The sequence below is a fragment of the Ylistrum balloti genome, unplaced genomic scaffold (genome assembly GCF_031769215.1).
Source record: "Ylistrum balloti isolate Yb309-2 unplaced genomic scaffold, AGI_CSIRO_Ybal_v1 Utg371710, whole genome shotgun sequence".
Lineage (NCBI taxonomy): Eukaryota > Metazoa > Mollusca > Bivalvia > Pectinida > Pectinidae > Ylistrum > Ylistrum balloti.
Window position 1 is genome coordinate 76074 of NW_026782861.1, and position 23693 is coordinate 99766.

The window sequence follows — 23693 nt, forward strand, 5'->3', positions numbered from 1 at the left end:
ATTTCGCGCAAAACTTTAATTACAGTCTGAAGTATTTTTGTTTTTCATAATGTATGAAGTACAGCTTTGTGTTACAAAAGACATGCCTGCACATATTTACAAAACACCTGTCCCCCAGTTGCTCACAGGTTAGTAAAAGTTAACCACTTGTTAGTGAAAAATTCAAGTAACTGGTACTGAACAATCAACAGCATTAAAGACCAAAGCAGCATTCAAGATAATCTGACCTATCTCAACAAATGCACAGTTGTTAAATCATATATATTGTTCCCAGTTCATACTCGAAAATTTCTACTAACCACTGTTTATCTCTAACCCGACTTTGAACAACTGGGGACAGCTGGGTAATATTAATGGCATATAAGAATATTTACCCAACAGCTGAAATCATTCCTCTTAACGAAGATGTGATAAATATGTTAGAATGATTTCATTTGTAACAATAATTCATCCTTTTTAACTCATATGGTGAACCTCATAAATCTCGACTTAGCCTTTTTATCTGATGTAGATATATATAATATACATAACAACAAAATTAATCCGATATCTTACTACTACTTAATAACAAAACGTGATATTTCATTCTAGATCTGCACAAAGAATTCATTTATCGATAACGTATTGATATGAAAAATCAATTTAGATCTGAATAGACGTAGTTGCCCACACACAAGCATCAACCCAAGGGAATAATAAAGAGTTCGTCTATTAAAAAGACATTAATAACAGGAGGCAAATAGAGGTTTGTTGATATGGAACACACAAGAATCAATATCATTAATCATGAATATATATTTCATATCAATACAGATTAACGGAGGGCTGACAACACTATCAGAACAATAACTAGAACCGGGTCTGAAATATTTTTGAGGTGATATTCAAAGCTTTAACCTCTGGTTTTATTGCATTACGGAGATGTGGATGATCAAACTGGAAACATTTTACATTCAACCTTTTTTTATTGAACCAAATTGCCAATTACAAAAATAAGACTTTTACAACTATATGTACGGTATTCAATTATTTCCTGATACCAGATGCTTTAAGCAGCGGTGTAATTTTCCATAAAATTCAAGAGTTTATAGAGAAATATCCGGACGCTATCCAGGTTTTGGGTAGATTTTCCCCCATAAAATTGACAAAAATTAACCATTTTGTACATAAAATTCCCACCAATTTATTTCCAATATTTCTTTTGAGAAATTATTCTATTAAACTCAATCATATTTGTCACTTTGTCACGCAAATAACACTATGAAATGATAATGGAATGTAGCTTTTTTTCATAAATGTCTAAATAATAAAATCCATGGTGGTTTTTCCCTAAGCCTAGATGTGCCATGTAATATCGGCTTGTTTCACTGAGATTTGTCCTCGGCCTGGACTTCCCTGGCAATCTCGGCTTGTTTCATTGAGATTTGTCCTCGGCCTGGACTTCCCTGGCAATCTCGGCTTGTTTCATTGAGGTTTGCCCTCGGCCTGGAATCCTCTGGTAATTTCGGCTTGTTTCATTGAGGATTGCCCTCGGCCTTGACTTCTCTGACAATCTCGGCTCCGATCATGGAGGTATTCCCTCATTCTTTATTTCACTGTCAGTCTCCACATGTTACATTGATGTTAATTAAGTTTTCATATCCAATAAACACTACAAATATCAAAATCTTCTGAAATCTTTGCCTATAAAAGTTGTGTTTTTTAAAACGTCATTTAACTTGTCCTTCTTATACGATGTGTATTTGTTGAGTGAAGCTTTATTTTCACTGTAAATAATCCTTTGTGAAGTGAATTATGCAAATAAAGCTGAAAGCTAAGATAATATTTTATCATTCCTCAAAATGAATTCCATCATATTTTGCATTTTTCTGACCCTATTAAAAATTAATAAAAATAACACAATAAGTTTGTCTTTAACAACCTTGGTTGACATTCGTATATAAGTAAAGTTCCCAGTGCAAATATTCTCACACAAGTATAACTGGGTTTACATAATGCGTTTAATACCAAACTGCTCCTCATAATTTATCACAGGTTCTTAGAACTATAAAACGGCATTGATCACCACTTCCGGTCAGATGAGAGTCTGTCTAAGTCTTCCTATCCGATATATATACCACAAGTGGTATGATTTCCCGACACTCCACTTGTAACCTAATGAAACCTAATACTATCGATATTTTCATAACCATATATGTAAAGTCCGGCATCTGTGGTCAGTCGGTGTGTAACTCAAGTGTCCGAATCACGTCACCACTGACAAGCCAGTGATGACCAGTCAATGAAGCAATTCAATTTAGATGTGAGATGGGCGGATTGGTTTCTTGTCCTGCCAGACGAGGGAAGCTGACCTGAAATCCATTTCTTCCCTCGGAACACACTGATTTAGCACACTGATTTAGCACCTCGGTCTTGTAGTACTTGGACTTTATTCAGTACCCGTTCAAGAGCAGAAAATAATTATGGTATTTCAGAAAATTTGTTACATAAATGAAAATGGATTTTTATTTCAAACTCTTTCATTTTCTTGCAACATTGGTTTCAATATATTCTCGAAATGATTGACAGATAAAAATTTATATAGACTTTAATTCTTATGGAATTCGAGAGCAAGATCTTTTTCCGCGAAATCAGGAGCCAACGAAATTTGAGCCCTTGCAAATATATAATTATTCAGTATGCAGTGAGTCGTTATGAAGGTTTATATGCCAAAATATATAATGATAAAACACAACGGTTAGATAGAAGATGCCGTCTAAATTTTCAAAAGAGGGAAAATATTTCTGAACGCTTTCACGAAATCGGAAGATGCGTAATGTCTATCCGACCATAACTATTTTGATAGTAATGGAAAATAAATCCTTTTACATGTAAAAAGACTTTTCATGTTAACCTGTCATTTAGTGATATTTGATGAAAACCCTTTAACATATCAGTGTCATGTTCCTCGCCTATAGGTGGATCTACCAACAGCATGAGTCACCAGCACGTGCCTTATCCTTTCAAAAATTATCTCTTAGAAATAAGTGGTCAGCCATAGCATCTGTCAGGAATTATCAATATCTTTCACCAAGAATTTAATTATATTTAAGGTGAAATACAAAAGAAAAAGGTATTCGCAACTTCGTGATAATTTCACTTCACGATTTATGTAAATTTTGCTTTGTTGTATAAAATCAACTGTTTCCGACTTAATTGTGCTTTATAGACTCAGGTACCCTACCAGGTTCCATACATATCCGATACAAGGATTGTTATTTCATATAACATATTTGTAGCAGTTAACTTACAACGTTTTCCCCATCAAAGAAACACGTTCACTGGTTGAAATCTGTATACGCAATCGCAGGAATTACTATTGTCAACCAGCAGCACGAAGGTTAATGCTTCTTTGAAATTTCGACAAAACCGCTTTGAAATCGACGACAGTGAACAAGGTTGACCACAACGCGGACAAACCAAATAAGTTTAAAGACAACACAACATTAGTTCCATTTTGTCAATATATAAAATACGACAAGGCGAAAGGTGAACAAGACATTGATAAAACACAGAAACGAGCAAAGGACGTTCTTGCCAACTTAGTCATAGTCTTTTCTTTTAAAAACCGTACCACAATGTAGGCAGTTGTTGAAAAACAAAATGACCATATTTTGTGATCGTACATTACAATAACTAAGTTTATATTCTAGGCAAACGGCACTCGATTAATCATGTTTCCAAAATACAAAAGTTTGGACGAAAAAAAAATGAAAATTGAAAAGAATAAAGAAATAAACTGAACATGAAGTACAAGTTGTTGTGAAAACAATACCTTTCTAAGAATGACTAATGAAATCCAGTTCATCCATTTATATAAAAGTTTGCCGGAGAAATATTTCTGTTCAAATAATAACTTTTTTATTACATGGTCAGCCAAGAGCTTAGTGAGTTGACCAATGCATTAGTGTAATGGACGAGAGGCAATAGATCCAACGGCGTCTAAACACTGGCCATTCAATAGGTATGTAATATCCTTTATAATTTCCCATGGTAGTCATGAATATACCATGTAACGCAAATAATGTAGATCCCTAACACATTAAGTGTTTTCTATATGACAGCAGTCTCACTAAATCAATACAGAAACAAAACGCCATCTATTGTCAGTTCACTAGTTCACATTTTATTGATGAAAACATGATATTCGCGTTACTTATAAAACCAACAAACTCCATATCATTTTTTTTAATTTTCATTTTTACAAGGCCTTAAACGTAAATAAAGTTTTAAGAAAAATTAATAAAGCTTTATTTCAGTTTGTTTGATTTTTAGAGATTAACTTTACATGATAAATATAAATTAATAAAGCTTTACTTCAGTTTGTTTGATTTTTAGAGATTAACTTTACAAGATAAATATAAATTAATAAAGCTTTATTTCAGTTTGTTTGATTTTTAGAGATAACTTTACATGATAAAAATAAATTAATAAAGCTTTATTTCAGTTTGTTTGATTTTTAGAGATTAACTTTACAAGATAAATATTTGTTAAAATATTTGATAGATATGAATGTACATTATGTTTATTGAATACAATGTTCATGCTATATTGTATAATGAAAGATATTCTTATAATTTTTTGTATGTCATTGATATATAATATATATGTTGATTACACTTTGATAGTGTTTTAATTTTTCTTGTGTGACATTTGTGTGATATACAAGTGCCCATTATTAATCATGTAACTCTGAGATAACTCAATGTGTCTGTGATATTTTTTCATTACATAAGTTGTGTTTGTTATGTATATAATGCAATGTATTATACTTATGTTTGGCGCAATAATAGCACTACAATGCTAATATTTTATTGTTAACCACATGCGACTTTAAATAAAAACTTTTGTCTCTCGTCATTGAATTGTTTTTATGTTTATTTATTGACGATGTCGGTATTAACTGTCAGTCACTTAGGATATAATATATACAACGTTCCTTCTGTCTTAATCATAAAATAATCATTTCATATTATTTTATTTCATTAAACAGTGTCCATCAATAATAAGGAAAATCAAATACGTTCATATCTTCATACGCTGTTAAAAAACATAATGTTAAGAATATTTTCAATCATTAGTTTTACGGTAGGTCCAAATCTCACGGTTTTACGAAGTGCTTGAAGGAAGAAAAGTGTAGTTTTGGCATAATCATGACGATTTTCAGTAAGAAGTAATATATTTTCATTTTCAAACATATGTTTCCTCAATTTGAGCTTTTCTCTCCTGTTTTACCATTAGTTCATTCACGTTGTTTTGTTTCTTCGGCCTTCGCTTTGCCTTCCTTTATGTTTCGGTTTATTCTCTTCTTTCGTCAGTTATTTTGTTAACATATACATCAATGTTCAATATAACATATCTGAACTTATCACAATCACTTTTCATCCAATTCAAATAATTTCAAACAATTCATTTAAATAAACCAATACAAGTCGGCAAATTAACATTTGCTCAACTCAGGGATTTGGCATGGACCACTTTGAGAGTATAAGTATTGGTCCCTAAGATAAACATTGGCCGAACTAAGACCAAATATATAGACCCCCAACGAAGGCATTTACATGTATCCCACTTAGCGCATTGACATGAGCACCGAGGAGGGAATTTACGTGTCCCCATTGAGGGCATTAGCATGGACCCCCATGATGGCATTCCCATAAGCTCCAAAGAGGGAATTCTGATGTGTCAGGTTCCACTGCTAGCAATTCCTTGGTCCTTGATGAGGACACTTACATGAACCTAAAGATTGAATTGGACACCGATAAGTGTATTAGAATGGTACCAATTGAGATCATTGACATTTGTTTCATTGAAAGAAGATTCTAAACTGACTCTTATCAGACACTTATTTACAACAAAATATTGTTGTACCAGGTTCATATATTACATATCTACAACGGAGGTTTATGGCTAAAAACCTGTTTGAAATAAAGACTATAAAGGACATGTCAATACACTGGTTTACAGTATCCTATCGAAGGTGAAAATTAATTGCAGGAGAACTAATTATATACAATGCATGTTATACGGAACAACTGTTTTCAATAATATTGTCTTTGATATTACTGGAAATAGATCTGCTGGATGTGGACTTATACTATCAAATCGTATCCGATGAGACAATGTATTCCATGAGATTCGTTGTTTCGCTAAACTTTTTTTCTTACTAGTGTATCAAAACAGGTCACAAACAGAAATGGAAATCAAAGACACGACAGGCTCTTCTATATCAGCTGCTAATCACGATCTTTCCCTACAACGAAACCAACATTGACATATTTCCACCAAGCTGATGATTCCAGTGTCCTTACTGTGTATATACCATTTCTGGTTAGCTGCGACCATGCACATCAGTTTCTGATGTTTACATATCGCAGTTGATTCGATTATCACCATTTTCATACAAGAACTCGTCAACTGACGAACAAACTCGTAACACAGGGTTTCAAAAGATACATGTTGATTACAATTATGGAAAATGTTTACAGTCGTTATAGTGATGTCCTTGCAAATACTATTTTTCTTTGTGTGATATAAAGTTGGACGATTTGTTATTCTCGTTAGTTTGCCCATTGCTTCCGTTGTTGCATACCTTGCTTTCACTTGCGAACGTGGCATTACATGGCGGGTGAAGTCGATGAAGCAAAATACGCTTACTTTGCTGGATCATTTGGTCTAACTCTCCTTGTTCTTTTTTCAGTAGTCTCCGTGTAAATATTTCCTTTGCTCATATTTGGTTATTGAAAACAAACCACTTCAACTTCTTGAAACATTGAAGATGGGACAAGTGTAAAAACATGGAAGCCTAGCTTCCTACTGGTCCTATGTCAAGATCGTAGATGATGAGAATTAATTATCCTAAGATTTTCACATATTTGTTCCTTGTCACCTTAAATGAGGGTCAAGGTCTTTCAATTTAATAAACGTGAGTAGTCGTTAACCCCTGAAGGCTACTAGCTCAATATCAGTGCCCTGAAAAGTTATGGACACAATAAACACAAAACTACTTCATATTCTGGAAGTGTGTTAACTTACACACGTCTTGTAATTGTTTGTAATAAACATAAAAATATTACATATCCAGGAAGTGTGTTAACTAACACACGTCTTGTAAGTGTTTGTAATGAACCCAAAAATATTACATATACAGGAAGTGTGTTAAATAACACACGTCTTGTAAGTCTTTGTAATAAACACAAAACTACTTCATATTCTGCAAGTGTGTTGACTAACACACGTCTTGTAAGTGTTTGTAATAAACACAAAAATATTACATATCCAGGAAGTGTATTAAATAACACACGTCTTGTAAGTCTTTGTAATAAACACAAAACTACTTCATATTCTGCAAGTGTGTTGACTAACACACGTCTTGTAAGTGTTTGTAGTAAACACAAAAATATTACATTTCCAGGAAGTGTATTAACTAACACACGTCTTGTAAATGTTTGTAATAAACACAAACAACTACTACAAGACCTGGTAGTGTGAAAATGCGTTTGAGTATTACAAAAACAGGATCTAGAATGAACAGATAGATAAACAGCTACCTTCCCGTGACCACTACACATCTGACATATGTTGTTATGTCCATCTATCTCCACAGGTGTTCGGTTCTCAAACACAAATACAAGTCAGTGTGTCTGATGGGATTTGTTACTGATGATCTGACCATCAGTGACCACTAGTCTAGCCATAACGTACAGACTGAAGTCAACTTTACAATAAAAGTGTTGTTAGATTGGTATCAGATAGGTCATATGTTGTCATCTGGTAACATCATTAAACATTGTAAGACTGAAATATGATAGCTGTTTCAGATATTACTAATCTCTATGCAAATAAAATATCATTGAGACTTCACACTGAAATGCCACTTACCACCAGTTCCATAGGTGGGGAGGACTGGTTGACCAAGAATCATATACGGTCCAGAATTTTGAGAAGTTTGAGTCCAAGAAACACCTTTGGTCATTAGATTTGGCAGGTTTGCATACGACTGAGGAGCATGGGTACTCGTAAACTCCTTCATGGTGACAAACACGTTTATTTGAAATGCAACCACTGCCCCTCACATCATGACTGGGCAGTGTGTCCGCACTATGACTAAGGTAGGTCAGTACCTTTCATCCGCAGGGTCAGCCTGCCATTCAAATGCCCTGGGTTCCGGCCTCATTTCATGCGCTACTGGACTGTAATTGTATCTTTGCTGAACATAATGACTATGAACAAGAGATCGCAGAGGGTTAACATTTCTAGGCCTGAAGGCCATGAACTATCCTTGGCCTCCGCAATGCAAACTTTTTATTGTTGTAAAAAGCATGCAAATTCTTCACATTTCTATCGCCGCAATTCTCCCGTGAACTTTTTTTGTTAATGGAGATTTAAACATATTTCAGGAAATTGAAATCATTCGGTTTGCTGGACATTCATTTTTAACCAATCATAAAAGTTAATTGATGTTGCATAAAAATGTTTTATTCTGGAAAACGAATTAAAAACAGCTTAAATTCCAAATCTGGAAATCAATTAATTTTAACTTTCAGAGAAGATTACACAAAAAACACACAAATGGATAACACCCCTTATTACAATTTTAGAGACACAGTATAGCCATATATATATATATCCGTTTCGTCCTTCTAGGGCTTGTCATTGTTGCTAAGGATATAATTTCTTTAACCTAGGAGGCGACTGAGGAAAATCCAAAGGGATGGAAAGAGAAGACAATATCTAGAGGGAGAAGGCCATTAACTCCTTCGTTAAAGATTTTGTTATGTTCATATTTCTGACGAATTTATTCTGAACGAATGAGTGGCGTTTAAAAGTCCACCAGCAGCGTTTACTACCTGCAGTCTCGAAGATTGTATAAAAGACATATAAGTGAACTACACACCTTTTCAATACAAATGTGGAGTTTGATACAGAAGGCCAAAATCTAACACAGATTTGCAAATCTGTACTTATTTACATCACGTGATATCAAAATTAGTACGGTCATTAATCAAAATTTATCAAGTGAAGATGGTGTTTCTAACACACTGACTAGAGTTAATATTCTGCTCATGTAAACAAAAATAATGGCGCTCCCTGTTTCAGCTCCAGATGTACAAATATTTGTGTTTCATTAAACTTAGTACCGAAATCAATTTCCCTTGGTTGGTCTAGACTAGTAGTCCATCAATTAATGAACAACAAAATGAAGCATATTACTCCTCTGAATAACTGTATCGAGATATTTTCTAACTTCATGTCATTGCTTTGACCTGCTTGACGCTTTAATCAAGTCATCAGGTGGGGCAAGGAATGGAAATTACGAAATCCATTGAATCCTTGGGGTAGTGCACCTTCTTGTCTAAATTTTCATATCATTCCAGCTCAATTTTGATTTTCTCAATTCGCCTCCTATATTTCAAAATTTAGGATCTCGGCATCAACAGGAGAACGAAGCAGTTGAATGATACAGTTCATTTTTGTTCTGCTTCATCTAACACGAAATGTGTATAGAAAGATGCTTTCCACGTCTGTGTCTTTTGTACAGTTTTAGAAACAAACAATCGAAGATGAATTAATTAGAACCTACTCTGTTATTTTAAGAATATTTTTGAAGTCGTTGATCATTTGCAAGCAAGTATCCTGTTCAGGAGCAAGCTATGCGAATGTTTGTGTGGTACGTAGCGTGTTAGTTTGAACAAATGAGGACAGTTATTATCATTATACGTAAGCAAGTGCCTTAAACAATCGCCGATTTAAAAGAAATTATACAACTTGTTTTAAAATTCCATATTCAAAATTTCCGTCATTTTTTTACTTTTAGAAATATGAAAATTGAAAAGCTGTGGTTAATTTGATAAACCTGGTTTTATTAAACAAAATGTATTGTTTGGAAGTAGAAATGGTAATCGGATCGTTTTGACCAGTTGGAAATGATATGTCTGGATATAGATCTCATTCTGCCAATGAGGACATTAGAAAAAAAAGTTTAAAAAGTAAGGGATATATTCATAAGTTTTACAGTGGTTGATTTTTATTTAAAGACATGGAAGTATTGAAAGAATGCTTAAGTTATTTCGTGTTATTTAGAATGGCATTTTCTGAATTAGAAACATAGATTTTCGCTCAATCAATATAATGTCATTTAGGTTACTTAAGGCATTGGCAGTTTTTCGAAAGTGATAACTTTGTTTATTAATTGAATTGTATTCTTAATCCTTCAAATGTAATTCATTATGTATAATAAATATAAATCCATTATTGAATAAAACATGTTACTCAACCAGTGAACGAAAACAGGTGCATCATAAAGTCTACAGAATTTCTTGTGTTTCAACTGATCCATTCAAAGTATTATACTAGAGTAAAGAAAAACGTGCCTACTGACGGTACTATTTCTTTTACTCTTGACATTCAAGAAAATGTTCAATATTTTTGAAAAATAAAATAATTGAAAAGTGAATAGAGAAGCGTGTGTCTTCGACTTACAATGTTATAATATTAACAACAAGAGTAATAGAATGACAAATATTCCTTCAGCAATGGATCGAATACAGAATCATACTAAACGTGTACTTGATTTAAATCTTAATATCTAACTGATTATTAAAGAATAATATTTTTTGGATAAAGGTAATAGATAACATATCCAGCAATCTAAATACAAATAAATTTTAATTTATTGTTATTTTTTATTTATTTTTTTCACATCAAACACAACAGGTATGTATGTTTATTGTCTCTGAAGACATTCAAAATTATTCCGAATATTCTTTACTTTCACTTTGAAATATAACATTTTGAACGCCGAGTTTCTAATTTCAGCGTACATGCAATAACTGAGAATTTTGATTAAGCTGGTCCGTAAGAGGTACTAATGCCAGTCTAATCATATACTTACAAATTCCTTAACAGTGATATGAATCTGATTACCGGGTATTTAGAATACACGCACGTTTTAATTATACATATGATAGACATATATGTAAGCGTTCAGAATTACGCTTTTCTTCTAAACAATAACCAGTTGTATTTATAAACAATTTTCTAAAAGTCTTTGAAGCTATATATTGCTATAACCGGGAATAGTAAGACAAAAATTAAATGATTTTAATTACAATGTCTTTCTTAAAAACTCAATTTAAAGAAGACTTTATACTTTTTGTGGTGAACTTTCGACTTCTTGAAATCTACAAATTAATATTATTCTTTTATTTAAGAGAGTATCATTCATAAATGTTATCACATCACGTTGATGCCAAAAAATGTTTTAAGAGATTTGAATATTTATTAATCAGTAAATTCGTCCAAACGATGTTGATAACCCTCATAACATGCATACAGTTTATTTCATTTACAAATGCCAAGTCGAAGAAATTCGATAATCAATCATCTTTTGATTATTTCGTGAGAAAACCATAATAGGAATAAAACAATTTACAGAAATAGAACGGTTTTTAATTAATTACAATTCAGACAAAAAGATATATCACATATGTAAAGATATATAACCGGCAAAATCAACACAGAAACATTACGTAGTCAGAGTGAAAGAGGTTGTTAATTGGATACTTGTCGCTAACAAGAGGTGAGTTTAGACTGTAAATTGCCTGGGATATGCTCACAACGGTACACTGTATATCAGCCTCAGTAACTTACCTGATGTTGTCTGATAGTATTGGACCTGTGGGACTTTGAAGCCGTGCATTTTTGATGTTGTAGTATATAGTTCCGTTTGGTGTACCATTTAGCCGACGAGTATGGCACATAATTTGTAAAACTCTTCTTCAGGGAAATAAATCCAGTTACAAACACATTATGGTCTGCTGCATTTTACATACAGGTTGATTAAAACTGTGTCATCCATTCGTTTCAAAGCAATACGATAACAAATGCAAAATTAGGAAAATCCCGAAGCTACAAAATCCATGAAAATAGCCAGAGTTGTTAAGATGTGCTGCAAGCTAGGAGTCGCGCACCGCTAGCTCGCAGAGTCATATATTATGAAGAAGAGGATGGTGCGAAAGCACATGACATTATCTTAGGAAAATCGCCAAGCAAAATAAAGAGAGAAAAACCTTACGGGCCCATTCTGTTATCAATTACTCATTTGTAAAACTCGATGGTGCTATATATTCTTTTTTTTTATTCTGGTTCTTTTTTCTTCTTCTAATTTTTCGCTTATTGACTGATCGGTATCAGAGCATATCAGTTTAACAGCGAGAAATCGTTTACGTCACCAACATGAGACACGCCCACATTAATCTGACGTCTCTGGTTCCCAGATGATGGCGATCTTGGACAAAAGAAAAGATGGGGCCTACTACAAAACGACAAGGCAGCGTAAAGGTTATCGCTGGTTCATGTGGCGTTCACGTGGTCAGCGGTATAGGTCAGTTTGACCTCTAGAACTGCCGAATGTGAAGAGGTGTGAAAGTGATGTTTCTGAACGAGATGAAGTAGAAGATATGTCAATGGCTCATTGCCAATACTACAAAGAGGCTACAAGCAAAGGAGAGTGATTGGAGTGATGTTTCCTGTTCCAGTGTATATTTTTCTAAGGAGGGGGTATTAAAATATCAAAATGCATCTCTGAAATATATAACAAAAAACTGTGATATTTTTAACTTAAGGTCGTGCAATATTTAAAGAAAGAAAACATCAACATTTCTGTTAATATCTTATAAAAGTCAACAAGGGTGGTCGGATGGCGCAGTGGTAACGCACTCGCCTTTCACGTAGCTGTGCGGGGTTCGATTCCCAGAACGGACGTGAAAAGGTCGCATGCCCGGTTTTCCCCGGGTACTCCGGTTTCCTCCAACAATAAGGCCCCTCGCGCGCTTACACCCGGATCAACAAGAGTGATTGGTAAAAGTTGAAATATCTTGTTTCGCATTTATTGTAAAGTAAATAAAGTTTATATACAAGTTACCGACACCCAAACATCCATTCCAATATATTCGACACTTGCGTGTTTCATCGATAGTACGATAATCCCTCTGATTTCAAATCTAAGGGCATTCTATTGTTTTTGAAACCTTAAAAGAAAGAGATTATACCCAAAAACCTGACTTTACGACTGTTATAACCCCCTCCCCCCCCCTCCCCCCAATAAAAAAACAATTGTAACTGTAATTGTATCTTTGAACAGATTAACAAAAGTTATTTTTGTCGTTAATGACAAGGATGTAGAAATACATAGCTCATAGATTTCGTCGAATTCTATAATTTCGCCGGTTGTCAATAGTTATTTAGATATTAAGACAATTTTTTATACATATGTTGTTTTCGCTTATAACCTCAATACCTCGAATTTTTTATACAAATATCGTCATTCACACAATGAACCATTTAGTTTTTATTTTTTTAAATTTCTATTTATTTATTTTTTTCATTTTCTCGATAATTGTCAGATGACGCGAATGACGTTAAAATATAAATAACGCAACATTTTTAAAAAAATTATTACTTATTTGTATGTACATCAGTATCATGTAATACGAGTTTTTGGTTCAAAAACTAAAATTAAAAAACATTGGTTTAAATTTGTTTTTTAGATATTATCTCATTTTTTTTAATGATATGTATCTAAAACTTTCTACTTATTTCAGTTTTGAGAAAGAAACATTGATACAACGTCTAATAATCAAGCACACATAGATTATACTGTGTCAAATTCTAAATTTGTTTTAAAATGTGCTATTAATTTGTGTGTCTTTTGTGCACTCTTTCGTGTCTCATCATGACGTCCATACACTGCGTATTCTCATGAAAACTCCCATTTCAATTTGTACACAAGAACTTATTTCTTTTTAAGGGAATGTCATGAACTCACAATTACAGAGAATTACAGAAAATGTGTGAAAGCGATTTTTTGAAAAGAAGAGCTAAAGAACAACTGTTCGTGAAATATATCTAAATTCAGCACACAGGGACCGTCTATTTATAACAGCATAAAATGGAACACTTGTCCATCATAACGATGTAGCAAAATATTTTCAAGCCAAACACACTGTCTTGATAAGTTCCAGAAAGTAAACAAACATTTCTAACTATATGCATTATCACTTTGTGGTAGAGACAAAAGAACACAACATATTTGTACAAAGATTTAATGATACTTGCTAACCAAATCGTCAACAGCATTTAGATGTTATGAAATCACCATGTTGATTTGCATGGAATTGTTTTGTTTACTTGTATAATTGTTTACTTGTAAAGGCAAACCACAATAAAAAATCGTTTTCACTATTAACGTTAGGTTTTCCTTTTTCAGTCGATTTTTTATGTGTTGTAGTTATAATTTGCTGATATTTTCTGACTCTATTCGGTTTTTCTTCTTTCGAGAATTTACTTTTCATCAACTCGCTGTTTCTTTTCTGTGAACTTAGAATACACCTATTAGGTTATCTATCGGAATACATTGACGTTTGAAGAATAAGGAAAAAGAAAAAAAAATAATAAACATTTTTTACCATGACCCATGTCTTTAACAAAGTATAGAAGATAATTTTTAATTAATATATTCAGCTTAATGGAAAAGATATTGAGCTAAATATTTGTATTATTTGTGTTCGAATGTTACCTAATATTCATCAATTTTATCAGCTTTAAAAAGTTTATGTACAAACAAAGATCAAAACTGAAATTGAAATAAGGCGCAGCCGGAACCGGAAATATTACAAACAAATATATCAATAAGAAAACATTCCACCTATAAACAACAGAGCTAACTAGACATATTACTTATAGATGCTGAGAGCTGATTGTGTACAAGACGGTCAGTGCGATAATTCACACACCAGAGGTCAGGGCTACGTCTGAAGGAACCGGAAAACACCATAAAAAAAAAGAAAATAGTTATCCTGCAATATATTGCCACTTATTGTGACGGTATCCTTGGCAACCACCTGGAGAGGAACACGTGATCTTTGAATGACAAATAATGTATGTTTCCATTTCAGTGATGACGTGACCTAAATAGAAGTGTGACGTCATCGGTAACTCTTTAGTTTTATTGCCGGTAGCCTTAGACGAGAGATTTAAGTTGAACATCAAGGTTGAGATATTTGGTAGCGAAAGGAAAAAGTCTATTCTTAGAAATACATCAATATGATAAAAAATATCTATGCGACTAGTGATATTTAAAAAAAAGCAGCGGATATTTGGGGAATGTTTGACCTAACCTTTTACGAGATAAACTTGGTGTTGTTAGGGTAAACAAACTGCTTCGAAATAATTGAAATGAAACTGAACATTCCTTGGATTTCGTTTTATTTCATGATCAAATACATTTCTGATCAGGCCAAATAGCAAGAAGATAACAAGAGGCCCAGGGGCCTTAACGGTCATCTGACATAAAATATAAGATTTCAAATTTTGAACTTATATCACCTGGATTTAAGAATCAAGGGCACTCAGCCACCACCTTCAAAGTGGGTTAAGGTTATTCATTTCAACAAACTTCGTAAACCTTCATCACAGCATGCTACAGGCAAAATATCATCACCCCGGGTGTTCTGGTTATTCAGAGGATGTTTGAAGTAACAAACTTTGGTCAGTACCATGTCACGATCATTTCAGGTAAGTTTCAGCTCAATGTCACAGGTAGAACTTGAGAAGAAACTGAAAATGTGTTTTCAATGTATTTTCAAAATGGAGGCCATGGCGGCCATGGTTGATTTTGGACTGACCCGAAATTAACAAACTTTGGTCAGTGCCATGTCATAATCATTCCATGCAAGTTTTGGCTCAATCGCACTGGTGGAACGTGAGTAGAAGTCGAAAATGTGTTTTCAAGATGGCGGCCATGGCAGCTATCTTGAATTTCGGACCAACCCGAAATTAACAATCTTTGGTCAGGATCATGTTACGATCACTTCAGGTAAGTTTCAGCTCAATGAGACATGTAGAACTTGAGAAGAAGTTGAAAATGCTTACGACGGATGACGCCGGACAAAATGCGATCGCAATAGGTCATCAGACCCTTCGGGTCAGATGACCTAAAAATACCCGTATCATAGTTCTCGCGTTAAACAGAATGGTATATCACGTGACACGCGAAATCTAGATCAATAAACTTACAGTGTCAACAGAGAATCAAAATATTGTCAATGAAAAAATATACCAAACACCTCAACACTGCACAAAATAATCAAACAGGGACAAAGAATACCACAACAACCCCAGCACAGAACAGAATCAACATACCAGCACAAAATATACCACAACAACCCCAATACAGGACAGAATCAACATACCAGGACAAAATATACCATAACAACCTCAGTACAGAACAGAATCAACATACCAGGACAAAATATACCACAACAACCTCAGTACAGAACCGAATCAACATACCAGGCCAGAATATACCACAACAACCCCAGCACATAATAGAATCAACATACCAGGACAGAATATACCACAACAACCCCAGTACAGAACAGAATCAACATACCAGGACAGAATATACCACAACAACCCCAGTACAGAACAGAATCAACATACCAGGACAAAATATACCACAACAACCTCAGTACAGAACAGAATCAACATACCAGGACAGAATATACCACAACAACCCCAGCATATAATAGAATCAACATACCAAGACAGAATATACCACAACAACCTCAGTAAAGAACAGAATCAACATACCAGGACAGAATATACCACAACAACCTCAGTACAGCACAGAATCAACATACCAGGACAGAATATACCACAACAACCTCAGTACAGCACAGAATCAACATACAAGGACAGAATATACCACAACAACCTCAGTAAAGAACAGAATCAACATACCAGGACAAAATATACCACAACAACCTCAGTACAGCACAGAATCAACATACCAGGACAAAATATACCACAACAACCTCAGTACAGAATAGAATCAACATACCAGGACAGAATATACCACAACAACCTCAGTACAGAACAGAATCAACATACCAGGACAGAATATACCACAACAACCTCAGTACAGCACAGAATCAACATACAAGGACAGAATATACCACAACAACCTCAGTACAGCACAGAATCAACATACAAGGACAGAATATACCACAACAACCTCAGTACAGAACAGAATCAACATACCAGGACAAAATATACCACAACAACCTCAGTACAGCACAGAATCAACATACCAGGACAAAATATATCACAACAACCCACAACACAGAACAGAATCAACATACCAGGACAAAATATACCACAACAACCTCAGTACAGCACAGAATCAACATACCAGGACAAAATATACCATAACAACCCCAGTACAGAACAGAATCAACATACCAGGACAAAATATACCACAACAACCCATAACACAGAACAGAATCAACATACCAGGACAAAATATACCACAACAACCTCAGTACAGAACAGAATCAACATACCAGGACATAATATACCACAACCACCTCAGTACAGGACAGAACCAACATACCAGGACAAAATATACCACAACAACCTCAGTACAGAACAGAATCAACATACCAGGACACAATCTACCACAACAACCCCAGTACAGGACAGAATCAACATACCAGGACACAATCTACCACAACAACCTCACTACAGAACAGAATCAACATACCAGGACAAAATATATCACAACCAATGGACATTAATAATCGAAGTTATATCATTATTTTTGTCATAATTTGTTGAACGGACACGTGACTCATCAATTAATATCAGTCGACACCCGTATGACACAAGGATCCAGAGAATTTGCGAAGCATACCAAGAGAAAAATACAAAATGTACCTGAGCGTCGAAGAAATATCAGCGCAAATTATGCACAAGTGGTAATGCATAGAGTACAGAATACATCCCAAGACAAATTATATAAAAAAAAATCAATTAAGATTACTTGTTGAATATATTTTGACATACCTTGTCAAATATTAACATTTCTATATGACTTGAAAAAATATCAAGCGTATTTCTGAACCCGAAATCTGTTTTGATGTTTGCTTTATTTATTTATTAATCTATTTATTTATAAATTTATTTATCTAATTTCAATGCTGAGAAAATTCAAATACTGTTGATTATGAATTTAACCAACATTAATGTAAAGTGACCTTGACCTTAATGCACTTTGCCCTTGGTGACGTAGTTACAGGACATTTATAATTATCATCTGTTTTCTTCGCACAGTGAACACCGGGGAATTTGAACAAAATAAGCCAACTAATGTTCAAGGGAATATTTCTCCTTTCAGTTATGTTTGATTAGAGATCTATCTACACTAGAATTCTATTGAAAGTAACGTGTCACAGAGACGATGTGACCTTTTTAACCCCGAATTGAAAATAACTGCTCGTTTCCCTTGTACCGTACTTGATAAAATAGCAGGTTTCAAACTCTGAAAATTGACTTGATATATTGCATCTCAGTGTGTCAGTGTGACCCCGAACTTCGATACGTAACCCAAACAAGGTTCATGACCTTTAAAATGTAAGGATTGATATGCAATTTACGAGTTTGGAATAAAAAGCTACTCAGCTCCAGAGGTCAAACTGGCTATATCCGGTTCGCGTAAATGTCTTGAAATGAGTGAAAAAGTGAAGCTGAGAATAGCCGAATACAAGTTGCTGATTTGAGGAGGGGCATTTTTCATGTCGGGACGACAGGCAATGCGTCTAATGTTACCATGTGCACACCACAAGAAGGAAATAAAGTGGAATAACTGTGATTGAAAAATGTATTTATTGTCCTTTTTCTTTTGAGCGTATCGCTTCCTAACATCAGCCATGGTGACAGGTCGGCTATGGCTTTTGTATTAAGCAATCGTCAGGCCAGGAATCTTCCTTTTTTGTGAGTTTAAATTTAGTGTGACAGCGTGGATGTTATGCTACAGTATCAATGTTATTTCTGTGGGATTGTACTATAAAATCATCATTTGTGACTCTATTTTTAATTGAAACTCTTCCTGTGATATCACATGTTACTGACAGGCACAGCTTTTATGGGAGTTGGGAAGGGGAGGGAGGGGCGGGAAGATTGATTTTCTAAGGAATTACTGATAACCACAAAATTTCACCGTCTTGACCTTAGATGTTGCTAATGCGCAAACAAACAAACAATAATAAAAATTACTAGATCTTTAAATATCGTTTAAATATTGATTTTATTTTCTGTAAATAGAATCGGTACTTTCAGATACGATAAAAATTATAGTAATTTTACATATCAGTCAAAAGAAAGACGTGACGATACGACACTGAAATCTACTCTTTAGTCACTTCCATAATTAGGTAAATACAGATGACGATTAGCTCGAATGACATCAATGTAATTGTTTATGGCAAAGCCTTCGGTTCCGTGTCTCTCTACAATTCTCAGACTCCGACAGGACATTCTCTTGTAATTGGGCCACAGAAATCAATGACGCACGTGCTTCATTAGCGTGAGATAACAGGGGTCATCGCGTGGTCAAAGTTCTGTCAAGAACTGTATATAGTAATCGTATGGCCACCAGCATTAAGGAATTCAGTTTGAATTCTAAATTTTCTAAAAAAAAAATTATGATTTACCTATGTTACAATTGGAAATATTTTCCGGAAAGTTACTGAACAATTCGTTAAACCACGAATTGCAATTCTACTTTTTGTTTTACAACTTTAAGCAATAGTCTTATATCCTTTTAATATCTAATAATTTCTATTTCCCCTTTTTTACCAAAATTGCAAGAAAAATCAGGAAGATTTCATTTGTTGCCTTTTTAAAAAGGCATATCTTCGTCCCTAATCTGGATAAATATCCATTGATCAAGGACAATTCAACAGAAATCGATATTTTGGGTTCCACTAATTTCAATTTCAGAATTGAAATCTACAGCTCAATATTATTTATGCGCTAGCCGTTCAACACAATCTTTAAAAAGTGTGCATTGCTTTTTCCCTGCATCGCCAACACCTCAACTTCTCATACAGTTTATTTCATCACCGAACACAAAGAAATTATTTTGGTTTCCCTGCTCGAGACGGCTAACAGCTGTGGTCAGTGTTTGTTGAGTGGACACTGTCATTGGTCAGTTGTCGTAGGTTATTGACCTGAAAGCCATCCCTACTGTGGTACATATCGATCGGGTGTGTCCACTGATAATGTCGGTATACATTTAGCTTGACCTACATGGCTTTCTTATATAATAACTTAAATACCCAGTATGGACAAGGTATTGTGTACAGAAACAGCGCTGTTTGTTTACCTGGATGATACGGGTCGTATTTGATATCATTGTAAACAAAAGAAAACCCGATTACTTTGTTACAAAATTATCAACGTCGTTGGGTGTCAGTTTGTATATTGTTACAAATTCCCTTGTGTATACCGACACCCGTGTTTCCCTGATCCATGGATATGATATAATACGTTTTTATCAAAATTAGAACTATGGTCATTGGTTTTAACAGCAGTCAAGAATTTCCACAGGGACTTGTAAATTCGTAAGGTAAATTACGTACATCATCGAGGCCTGCTTGTGATTATATCACAGGGACTTGTAAATTCGTAAGGTAAATTACGTACATCATCGAGGCCTGCTTGTGATTATATCACAGGGACTTGTAAATTCGTAAGGTAAATTACGTACATCATCGAGGCCTGCTTGTGATTATATCACAGGGACTTGTAAATTCGTAAGGTAAATTACGTACATCATCGAGGCCTGCTTGTGATTATATCACAGGGACTTGTAAATTCGTAATATATGTTAGTACATCATCGAGGCCTGCTTGTGATTCTATCACAGGGACTTGTAAATTCGTAAGGTAAATTACGTACATCACCGAGGCCTGCTTGTGATTCTATCACAGGGACTTGTAAATTCGTAAGGTAAATTACGTACATCACCGAGGCCTGCTTGTGATTCTATCACAGGGACTTGTAAATTCGTAAGGTAAATTACGTACATCATCGAGGCCTGCTTATGATTATATGACAGGGACTTGTGAATTCGTAAGGTAAATTACGTACATCACCGAGGCCTGCTTGTGATTATATCACAGGGACTGGACTTATGATTATATGACAGGGACTTGTAAATTCGTAAGGTAAATTACGTACATCATCGAGGCCTGCTTATGATTATATCACAGGGACTTGTAAATTCGTAAGGTAAATTACGTACATCATCGAGGCCTGCTTATGATTATATCACAGGGACTTGTAAATTCGTAAGGTAAATTACGTACAGCACAGGGACCTGCTTATGATTATATCACAGGGCTTGGTAGGATTTGTTTATCTAGCACCAGATGCATGGAGAATTAAATCTGGGTTAAATTAAATCCGAACAATACATAAAGTGGAATTTGTTCATGCGTATAAGAATATATCTCTTCATCAATATTTTATGAATTTATTAATAGTCTCCAGTCTATGGAAATGAAATTCACAAACATATGAATAAGTCTTAGGGTGGATTATAGAACATATGAAAAAGTAAGTATATGCAAACAACATCACGGGTTCGACCCAAGAACGTGTAACCCCCGTCCGCAAATATCCGTCATGTCAGCAGCGAAAACGATTACAGAATTGCCAAGAGTAACAGGAAACATTTTTAAATGTATATAAAATATTTCATAGGTAACAACTTAAATTAATTCCTCTTTGTTAAATCCCGGATGTTGGCGTAAAAGGGCTTTTATATACATATATATGTATGTATTTCTTCAGGAATCATTCAATCTGCAATATTTCCCTAAAAGGCTTTTAATTCCAGATTCTAGTGACAGAGGCTAGTGAATGGGTCTTATTGTTGATGGAAACCCGAAGACCCGGGGAAAAATCCACGTGACTGAGCAGATGTCCCTATGTCTTTTTAACATCGTATAACGGAATCGAACTATGGTCGTCTACTTAGGTGAAAAGAAAGTGCGTTAGCATCCTGTAACAAATAGTTGTAGCCTTAAAATTGACATTCCCTGATCGATACACATATATCTATTTATATGTCGTTTCGTGACCGCAATCACATTTCAATCAGCTGTTCTCAGGTGTACTTCACCTGCCAATATTCCCACACGAATATGCGATAATTTCACCCTATTAAACACAAATATTATTATCTGAAACTGAATTGTCGTTGATATGAATGCCGTGTTGATAATCATTTACATGCCCCATTTGATGACCATGGTTTCAAATATAGATTTTGATAATACGAGCACAAACTATGACGTCATAAGCAAATTGAAGTAGTTAATAAGTACATTTACAATTTGCCCGTTATCAAAAACATAGATGTAAGCTTAACTGCTCGCAGATTTTAAATATAGATTTGGATGTAACGAGACTCAAATTATGACGTCATATGTAAATTGTGTTTATTTATTCAAAGTCTAGTACAGTGCGATTTTCTGTTGCCAAATAAGGTACTGCAGGTGTTCTTCATTTTTGACATCGTTCTGATCCGATAGTAAATAAATAAGAAATTGGCAACACCATGCATGAATAATGAGATCATCACACACATATAAACTGTATATACATCTATATAAACAAAATGTACATACCTGACATATTCGTCTTAATCCTTGTGATGAAGCCTAGATACTAAAATTACAAAGATTTGCGCCCATTTGTCATAATATTTCACATTTTATCCAATACTGTAGAGGAATGGTCAATGGTCCGAATAGCTATATATAAACAACCACTGGTCAGTAGATGATAAACATAGTATGTTGTGGTGGTCAGCACTGACCGTGGTCAGCGTGGCAGGTCGTCAGTACACATAGTACGATGTAGTAAATTGTATCGAGGTCAAATAGTTATGCAATACAATCCCGGGTCAGAGGTCATGGCCTAGATTGATGTCGGGAGGCTAGCAATATCTTGTACTATAACTAGCAGTACATCTGACCACTGTGGTCAGCGTATATCTGACCTCTCAATCCATGTTCACTGGGCTGAATAAAGCATGGGACTTTTCACTGCTTCTGGTGTGGTCTGACAGGTTCCGTACATCGTCATCACATCATCCCATTGCATTTTCCTTGTTTCGTATATATTTTGCCTTGCATACCAATTAATCTTTTTGCACCTGTAACTGAAGGTGCGTAGTTAACAGAAACCATATTTATTCTTGTTTACACAAGATCTTTTGTAATTCGAGAACGAAGCCATATACTTTCAATGTCGCAACAGAACTGACAAGAAAACAACTTTCCCGAGCGAACTCTTCCTTTTTACCTTTTTTCCAAATTATGACTACGTGATATTATATGGGTGACAACATGTGTAGCCTATTGTGGTAATCCAACAGACAAGATACCTACATTTTTATCAGGTTACTGCTCTGTTTTAAGTAAAGTAGAATTCATAACATAAAGCTTTGTTGCAACACACGTGTAATATGACCTAACGAAAATTTGATTGGCTTACGATACCTATTGTCTTTGTTGTGACGTCATAACTTAATGACGTTATATGCATTCTGACGTCATCAATGAAAGATATATATAGAGTGAGAATATCGCCTATTTAGATTTTTGTCAGTTTGGGAAAATGATATCTTCATGAAAATTTGCAGAAAGTTACCAATGACATCAACAGTATGTCAAATTCGTTTTCATTTCCTATGAGACTTATAACACACTTCAGAACCTTTCATTTTACCGTTTATATGA

The 23693-nt window shown here is 34.6% G+C and overlaps 1 protein-coding gene across 1 annotated transcript in view; it reads right to left on the reverse strand.

Moving 5' to 3' along the window:
- LOC132563414 (protein lin-28 homolog) overlaps positions 1-8071 on the reverse strand; it is a 50326-nt gene extending 42255 nt beyond the window's left edge. Inside the window, exon 1 of the mRNA XM_060228175.1 lies at positions 7921-8071. Within this exon, the coding sequence (XP_060084158.1) occupies positions 7921-8071 (151 nt within the window). The remainder of the gene's footprint in view (positions 1-7920) is intronic.
- Positions 8072-23693: the final 15622 nt, after the last annotated feature.